This window comes from Parambassis ranga, chromosome 7 (genome assembly GCF_900634625.1).
Source record: "Parambassis ranga chromosome 7, fParRan2.1, whole genome shotgun sequence".
In the NCBI taxonomy this organism is placed as follows: Eukaryota; Metazoa; Chordata; class Actinopteri; family Ambassidae; genus Parambassis; species Parambassis ranga.
In genome coordinates, this window is record NC_041028.1 from 9,363,663 (window position 1) to 9,373,406 (window position 9,744).

Consider the following 9,744-nt stretch of genomic DNA (forward strand, 5'->3'; position numbering starts at 1 on the left):
CTTAGTTAATGAGTATGGTAATGACAATATTTAACTGGATTAAATTCTTGATCTTTCAGGTGCACTACATTTGAAATGTGCGCACCATTCTCAGCAGCAAAAAGTAAAAGTTGATAGCAGTACAATCAAATTGTCACACGTTCTATACGACTACATGTCGGGGACAAGACGGGAGGTGGGAGGCTTGTAATGGGATGAGATAGGCTATCTTTATTGTCAAAACATAAGAATGAAGAGGGGGAAAAGACACAGATTAGCTTTCCTGACAGTCAACTGTTTGAAGTTTGTGCCAAAGTGCATTAGGCGCTATTATTCCCTGCTTTCTATGCTTACAAATACAGAATCGCTCAGGAAAAGGCGAGACTTGCTTGCTAATCAACTGATAATGAGACACACTGTCCGCCGGCCGTAGCTGCCCGCCATCCTGTGTGCACACTCACGGCACACTCGCTTCACACAGTTGACTGGTGCTGGCCTTGTGTGTAACAGGCTAACTCCCAGTGAAAGGCATCGTTTCAAACAGCATAGTCCAAGTATGTATTATGTTATCTATGCCTGGTTCAGGTCAGGTTCACAAAACAAGGTATAGCATCATGTCTGACCTTTGACCTGCTAGTCTGCAGCCAGGAAGTTCCACCCTTCTCAGTCTATTGTCCACTTCAGTTCCACCATCGCCTTAACTACACTCACTGATGCTCTGTTTCATATAGGCCACATCACAGCATTGTGTTCACTCATATCACTTTCTGTGGTGCACCTGAATTCAACATGACGTGATTGGTGTATTATCTCCCAAAACCACAGCACACAGGCCAAGAATCATCCAGTGAGTGTGGAGCCACATCAGAATGCACCACCCTGCCTCTTCCTGCACTGATAACACGGTGAGAGACAGTAGAATGGGCGGTGTTGTGGCGGGCAGAGAAAAAGGATGCCATGTATGCGTTGAGAGAAGGGAGGGAGCTGGTTAGGTGTCAGTTCCTTGACTTTCCTTTCCCCCTAACCCTTCCAACGGCCTCCATCTGAGGAAGTGGATCTTGCTGAGTGTCTATTCAGCCTGAAGAGACAAGACAAACACTTGAAATGTCAGAGCCAGCAACCTTTATTTAACAATAAATGTATCATTTTAAGAAGGCTAGATCACGCGCAACTCTGTGATTATTATTCTTCTGGAACTCAGTGACAGTATAACTGTACTTGAAGGATACGTGCTGCATTCGTCCACCAGCTCAGGTGCAAACACTTTGCCTTCTTTGGAAAGAACAAAGCGGGGTAGGCTAACCCAAGCAGGAAAGATCTCGTTTTCTGTGCTGTGGCTTTGCAGGAAACCAAACCATTCACCCAGCCATGTACTCCCATCCTGAAATGGGGGAGTTAAATGCTAAGAGCCAGAAAGAGCTAGGGGGGGGGGAGGCCGGAGGATGGGGGCACCAAAATAAAAAACTAATAATAATGACTTTATTTCCATCTCCAACCCACAGATGTTTGCTTCCTTCCTTTCCCTTTCATGTTTGATGGAAATCCTTTTTTCTTGTGTAGCTTTGAGGAGAAACATTGGTGTGTGTAATTGTAGATATGAAGTGTTTGTTACTTTTCTTTTTTTTTGTTTGATTGAATCATTCCCTGCATTTGTTATGAAGGCTGATATCTCTCATCTGTGCAGTTTGGGCCAGACTTGAGCCTTCCCTCCATGTTTATCATAAGGACAGGAAGATGAAGCTTCGCCTTGGCACCCCTCCCTATAACATCCTGGGATCATCTGAAAACTTCACTAACAAGGATGCCTTTCCATGGTCAGTGTGGAGCTCAGTGACCCGTGCTCCATCACTACATGAGGGAAAATGTTTAGCGCTTCATCTTCAATCGGAGCAAACTATTGCACACACTAACACAAAACTATGTAAACACACTGAGCAGCTATGTTGTGAGAGGAGTGAAATGCTAAACCTGGCCATGATGCATTGAGTCCCCGTGGGTTCCAGGAAGCTGGAGATAGGATGGTGACACACTTTGACCTTTTAGTCTGCAATCTTTTTTTTTGCTCCCCTTTTGGTCTTTATCTGACACATTTTTATGGTTGTCCCAGGTATTGTTCTGAGATGGATAAAAATAATAAGTTGATTTTGTGGCGGGTGGGTGTTCCCAGTGAAAAAGGTCTTGGGTGCAGTGGGTTCAGGGGGGTCAGGCTGGCTCCCCAAACACAGGAAGGCAGCATTGTAAGTCTTAGTCAGGGGTGTCAAGGCTTGTGCTCCCTCTTAGGTCCTCACCCTCAACTTTAGTCTATTAATAACACAAGCAGAGAGGATCCCTGATGGCTGGGATGAACAAACAGACTTGAACTAAATGACTCATAATTTCAACAATAACATGAAAAATGAGAGGTGATTTGTTTGCTTTAACTTTGCAGTTCACTGTGGAAAAGTTATATTTTAATCATCCTGAAATATTTAATGAGGAGGAGGGGGTTGGGGTCTTGTCTTAACATAAGTAGGCTAATCACATGTTCTTTGTATGCTTGGGTTGGAGGCGTGTGCTGTCGCGGTGGGAGCGCGCAGAGGAAGGGAGGGCAATCTTGTCCGGACGCTAATAAGACCCAATGGCTGGCGCAAGGTGGCCAGGAGCGCTGCAACGCGACAGAAGACGGTGGAAAACGCAGAGAAGGAAGAAAAAAAAAAGTGTATCAACGCGAGCCTTATTGGATTGTACAAAGAGGATGTGAGCGCCACAGGAGCGTCCTCAGGGATTCCAGACGTCGCTGTGCGTCAGTTTTGTGTGTGTCGACAGGAGAAGTGCGTGAAGAAAGAAGCGGTAAGTGAGCAGAAACCTCACAAAATACACCTGCGTCAGGACAGGTTCCTCTGGAGGACGTGTGAAGATGACCTTCACTTCACAAGAGAGCTTGTTCACAAACCTGTTACAACTGTTTGAATAACAAACGTAAGAAATAGCAACCTGCAGCCAATCAGATCATCCCTCTGGGTTGCTTTTGAAATCATCAGAACACTTTCAGAATATTTGCATTTTACTATTTTTTCTGCATTTTCTGAGAAGTACCCTCAGTGATTAAACATATCACTACTAATTATCCATGATTTGGAATGGACCAAGATCTGACCTGCACTCACTTGCTGTCACACACCTGGAACTGGGGCTATCACTTTGAGCCACTGACTCCTGGGAGCCTAAACTCTCCTCAATGAAGCAGTCCTGGTGGGCCCGCCTGGCACAGCTCAGCCTGCTTGCCCTGTGGACTTGCATATGGCTGGTCCAGGGATGTGGACCGGGCCCTGGGTATGGCATCCGGTCCAGGCCCAGGAAACTCACAGCCATGCACTACAAGCAGTTTTTCCCCAACTTCTCAGAAAACAACCTCGGGGCCAGTGGGAGAGCAGAAGGCAAGATCACACGCAACTCTGAGCGCTTCAATGAACTTGTGTGCAACTACAACCCAGACATTGTCTTCAAAGATGAGGAGAACACCAACGCAGATCGCTTCATGACTAAGGTGAGCCTGGTGTGTAGCTGCCTTATTTGATTGTACATGGTGATGCATTTTCATTAACTCGGGTGATCGATCATCTGCAGAGGGATCCCGACTGATCCTTTTTTAAACAACTCCTCTGTTAGATGGTTGTTCTGCTACATTTACAGAAAGGAAGGCAGACACCTGTTTACAGCTTGCAGGCTGCAGCTCTGCAGCACGCCACCTTCCAATCAAATCAGACAATCTCAGTCATTGTTTGCTGTACGTTACACTTCACCTGCCCTTGCCTGACAAACAAATGTTCAACACAGTCTGTGTTAGTTTTAACTAAACCTTCCCTCCTGCTTTTTTTAAAGATAAGAAGATCAGGATGTAATTCAACACTGCCCTTTGGTTCATGTACAGGAACACTTCCTTTTAATCTTTAACCAAAGTCTTTGTTATTGGGAATAAAACGATTCCTATGGCAGGTTCTCAGTGTGCCTACCAGTACAAATATCTCAGGCAGGGCACTACAGCTTGAATTCCTGATTGTTTACATGTGAAAAGGCCATCAGCAGTCCAACGTATTTAAAATCCAGGCGGCAAGATGAACAACTTTGAAACTTTTTCTTCCAAATATGAACATGAGGCATTTCTTTGTTTGTTCTTCTGTGATTGTTTAGGATGTGAATCCTTGAAGAAAAGTTTGTGGTTGGTATATGTGTGCCCTCCTGATACCCATTTCAATGTGTGTATGTGCCCCTTTTTTTGCCCAGATGTGAAAGACGCTCTTTGTGCATCATTTGGAGACTCAGAGGGGTCGCCTATACAAAATTCCCGCCTGCTGAAGTAATGGCACCGTTGGAAAAGCGACTATTGTAGTTGTGACAATGAAACGCCTCTCTTCAATGGAATTGCGAGAGAAATGTACCCAGTTTGTTTTCTGTCCCTCTGTCTTTCTCACTCTCGCTGTCACATTCCCAAGTCCATGCCCATACATTCTTCCCCTCTGCCCTCTCTCTTTTGTCCCCAACCTCTCTGCTACTCTGCTTTTTTTCTCACCCAACTTTGGCTCCCACTGTTTCCTCCTTTAAAAAAAAACAGCTGCAAAATAAGCTGCAAAATAAGCTTTATTTAATTCATTACAAAGGCCACAAACCCTGCCACATCACAGGTCACGAGCAAATTCAGAAGATAATAATGAGTGCATCACCTCATATGCCGACATCATCATTTTTCAGCTTGTTATTTTGCGACAATGCTGACACAGTCTGTAACATTATGGCCCACGGGGGTGTTAAAAGTCACTGTGCACATATTTGATCAAATGTCTCAGGGGTGAAACTGTGAAACTGAAGCCTGGAACAATCTGGAAAGGCAGAGAATGGCCTTGATTATTCTGTCACCCTGTTGAAAAGGCCAAGGAATGTGCCAAACTGGCTACAGTAGATTTGTTCTTGTACTCTGATTGTTTGAGCAAGGTTGAGATGGCCTTTAGCAGAGCAGAGAGGAGGGCTGCTGGTAGATTGGATGCCAGCCGACAAACAATCACTACCTGGGAGACAGTGTCGGAACATACGAATGACTTTCCACTAAGTTGCACTGAACTCAGTCAGTGTAGACTCACAGTACTCCCTGTATATGTACTGTAGCCCGTTTATTAGTTACCACTGCTCTCAGCTGACCCTCTCTCTGTCCCTTTCTGTCTCCAGCGATGTAAGGACTGTTTGAACAGGCTGGCTATTGCAGTGATGAACCAGTGGCCGGGGGTGCACTTGCGTGTGACGGAGGCCTGGGATGAGGATGGTCACCACCGTGCTGGGTCTCTGCACTATGAAGGCCGGGCAGTGGACATAACCACTGATGACAGACAAACGGAGAAGTATGGTCTTTTGGCCCAGCTGGCGGTGGAGGCAGGCTTTGACTGGGTTCACTATGAGTCCAGATATCACATCCACTGCTCAGTAAAAGCTGGTAAGTTTCTGCTAACTGTGCCACATTGCATCACTTTTATGGTATATGAAAAAAGGAACAGAATCTGTGTATGTCATCTTGGGTTTTTCTGTTGATTCTTCTGCAGATCACTCGGTTGCTGTGGAAAAAGGTGGCTGTTTCCCTGGCTGGGCCCAGGTGACTGTTGCTGGAGGGATGCAGAAGACTCTGTCTTCACTGGTTCCTGGGGACAGAGTCATGGCCTTGTCTGGGACAGGTCAAGTTGTGTACAGCCACGTTCTCTTATTTCTGCATCATGACCAAGAAAGCTTGTCTACGTTTCTGTCTCTGGAGACAGAAGACGGCCATAGATTGGCCCTTACTCCACACCACTTGGTCTTCCTAGCCCTTGATTGCGGTGCTGACAGCAGTCAGTACCAGGCTCAGTTTGCTAGCAAAGCCAAAACCGGAGACTGTGTTCTCATTCATACAGCACAGGGTCAAGTCCGTCCATCTCAAATTATCTCAGTTTCAGTAGCGGAAAGTGTGGGAGTGTATGCACCCTTGACAGAAGCTGGGACCTTGTTTGTTAATGGAGTGCTGGCATCCAGCTACGCGCTGGTGGAGGACCACGGGCTCGCACACTGGGCATTCGGACCGCTGCGATTCCTCTTCACATTCAAACACCTACTTCTGAGTGACACAGAGACAGACCGGCAGAACGCTGACAGTCAGACAACTTGCACTAAGACTCACATGTATTTCAGCACTTTGGCTTCAAAGGACAAAGAAGCAGGTTTATATGTAAATAATGGCATTTTAAACAAACAAGACAATCTGAGTGAACCCCTGAGGATGGAGGTTAAAGAGGAGCACTCCTTACAAAGACAGATTTCAGGAGTGCACTGGTATGCTAGATTTCTCTACTGCTTCGGACGTATATTTTTAGACTCCAGCTTATTTCATCCATAAAAGTCTAAACTGATAAGACACATGTCTCACTGCAACTTTGTCGCGTTACATTAAAATCCATTTGGCTTTTCCTAAATAAATTAAAACACTGGAACGGTTTGCTTCCTAGTTTTTTTGTCATTTCCTAATATGCAATGATATATGTGCTAACAAACAAATATTACACATTGTAACATATGGGTGTGCAGGGTAATATCAAAAATGGTAATATCACAATGACTGTATTATAGTCTATTTGTACATCTGTTATTTCATATATATATATATATTTGTAAGAATATATATTATTCTAATGGGAACAATAAAAATCTTTATTTTTGTACTTTTTGAATCATAATATATAAATGATACTTTTTATTATAATAATTTCACTACTTGTTTTGTATGCTTTCACATGTTGTATCATAAACATATTAAAATTTTATAAAGCAACAGTACTTTGTCTTTAGACATGTGGTATGTTTTTGTATTAAGCTAATTTATCATAAAAAGGTTTGACAAATATTGTGCATTTATTTATTTATTTTAATTAATTTTCTAAGCTTTACGTCTGTTAAAATCCAGTCTAACAGGCTGACGGGGTTAATAAAAAGCCCAGACAGTACTTAATATTTGCTGTGAAACCACATTGACTTTCTCATTCGAAGGACTACTTCAAGTTTTAAGAGTTTTATTATTGGGTCACATGCATCTGTTACATGTTCTTTACACATTTCTGTTTGTTGCATCCCATCCATGCATGTATGGTAAACCAAATTCTGCTGCAGAGTAACTTTCACTTGCTCCAAATGCAACTTATCTTCTACTATTGAGCATCTTTCAAGTTAAACAGCTGTTCAGAGGTTTATAATGAAGTCTTTATTAAGAGATGGGGTTATACACCACCTAGTGGTAGAAATTAATTTGTTCTGCTTCACTTTCTAAAACGCTTCATTCATTTAATATGAATAAAATACTAATTTAACAAGCCTTGATTTGATCTTTAATACCATCAAGGTAGTAGCTGTCTATTGGTCAGCATCCATTTATAATAATTAATCATTCTGTCCAAGGATGCTTTAGCACCCACACAAATATATATATGGATTAAACCATGGTGTGTTATCAGAACTTCAATAGAAAAAAAATAATTTTAATTTAATATTTGCTACAAATATCTTGCACTGCCTCTAAAATGTTTAATAACACTACACATTGATCCATTCTCCTCCTCCAGTTTATGCTTTGTTGTTAACATCTGTGAAGGTATTCCAGGGGATTATCCTTGAGATACAGGAGGCAGATGGGAAAAGCACCCGCTTCCCTAACCTGCCAATAGGAGAAGGCCCGTGTCCTAATACCTCCCTCTGTTTTCATACATCAGCCAATCAGCTACTAACTACTAACCAGTCTCAGCCCCCCCAAAATCTAATCTAATCTTACTAAAGCTGAATGGGGAGTAAACTAATCCTGTCAGGGGGGTAGGGGGGGGGGGGGGGGCAGTAATAACTTATTTTCAAAATGAAAGCATGCACACCCCACATTTAGGCATTGAAAACTCAAACATTACAGTTTGTTACAGAAAACAATTTCTTCAGGCTCAAATTATATATACATATATATATTATTATACGATAATGTTCGGTGGGAGGGGTGCTTCAGCTAAAAGGGTTCATGGCTTTGGAAAATAAAAAAAATCTGCATTCAGCAACAATTCTCTTTTAAGACAGTGTTTTGGCATTGTTACATATTTAATGGGTGTATATTAGTATGTAAGGGTTAAGTCAGTTACAACCAAAACCTTTTCACTTTTTAAGAGGTGCTTTGAAAATAATGTTTACCTTGTTTCTCCTCAGTGGACTCATTTGAGCCTTGAGCATATTTTAGATTCCTATACAAATGCATGTTTGACAGCAGGGTCAGCTGCTGACTATCTCTCTGTAGCAGGTACATGTTCACGGCCTGACAGAAGAACACAATGCTTTCAATGTTTAGTACTGTGTGTCCATCTGTAAGCAGTGAACTAAAACGCCATACAATAAATTCACATCTGAAACATGTAATGATTTTCTGGACTTCTTTGAGTCTTTGAGTCCAGGTAAGCTACTTAAATGTGACAGTGGAGTGAATTGCTGTAAGGCATGACAGGAGATACACTGCTGTGGATTAAACCTGCAACCTTCTCACAACGGGACAGACGGTTACCTAATTTTCTGTAAGTTCACCGGATCATCCCAACGACATCTGACTTCACTTCATGTGCTGCCTCCAGCCTTCGCTTTTTTTCAGTACGGGGCCATGAAGGGTCACATGGGGACACTGATGTCTTGATAATAATTATAACTATATACAAGTGTAAATATGCACATACAAAAATAATGAAAGAAATAGTTGTCAATCAAATCTAGGAATGTGACAAATTTTATAAGACAGATAACAGGTTAACATATTAAAACTGTGCTTTCTGCCCTTATTCTCATAGCAACTGATTTGATGTTATGTTTTTTTTTTTTGTTTGTTTAAAACATATACTCAAAATTGAGTGTGTAACTATTTGAGCAGTTCCAAGAACGGTTTTCTTCAGCCTTTTCTTCCTGGGTCATCCACTACTGTTATTTTCTCACAGTGATAAGGCAACTGAACAGATAAAGACAGCTGACAACTCTGTTCCAGCCCCACACATTTTATGCTGAGTTCACATTCAATGACATTATTACAGTACAGCTCTAAACCTAATAAACCTAATAATATAATTTGGGGTTGAATGTGGCCACAAACCCTGAAAAAACGCTAAAGATGTAGAAATGAAGCAAGAGTACATGAACTGATTTAACCTGCTTAAGACTTGGTCCAGGCTTATTTCTGATCATTGCACATTAAATTCATTCACTCCCAGGCCTTCTCGGTAGCTACACAAAGAGGCAACAATATTAAATAAAATAGAGGCAGAATTAAGGATTTTTACCCAGGATTCACTGAATATGTGTTATTTGAATGAACAAATGATTTTTTTAATCAAGAAAACATTAAGCTGAGTTGGCCAAAATCAGATCCTTCTGTGCGTTTAACACAAATATTCATCAGCAAGCATGTCAGAGCAGCTCTGGTCTTACAATCATAACAATCTAATGAAAAATGGCTTCCCTGGATCCGAAAATCTAATGACCTAATATCTCATATCCACCATATTTCAGTGTTACGTGCTCTCCAGATTAAAATCTTAAATCGTGTGCTAATTCAGCAACATTGCGAGGGGGCTGTCCATCAATAAATACATAATTTAACGCATTTAATAGTATGTAGTAATAAAGCACAAGCACATGAATTAATTTTTGACGTAGTTGTTATTAGCTAGCAATGCTAGCAGCCAGCTAGCCACTTGGCGGAAAAGCCTT

At 42.0% G+C, this 9,744-nt stretch overlaps 1 protein-coding gene across 1 annotated transcript; it reads left to right on the forward strand.

Annotated features, from left to right (window-relative positions):
* Positions 1-2,531: 2,531 nt before the first annotated feature.
* On the forward strand, positions 2,532-6,783 carry dhh (desert hedgehog signaling molecule). Its single transcript, XM_028409243.1, has 3 exons — positions 2,532-3,505; positions 5,179-5,440; positions 5,547-6,783. The coding sequence occupies exons 1-3, from the start codon at positions 3,197-3,199 to the stop codon at positions 6,368-6,370; spliced, it is 1,395 nt and encodes a 464-aa protein (XP_028265044.1). The 5' UTR covers positions 2,532-3,196; the 3' UTR covers positions 6,371-6,783.
* Positions 6,784-9,744: the final 2,961 nt, after the last annotated feature.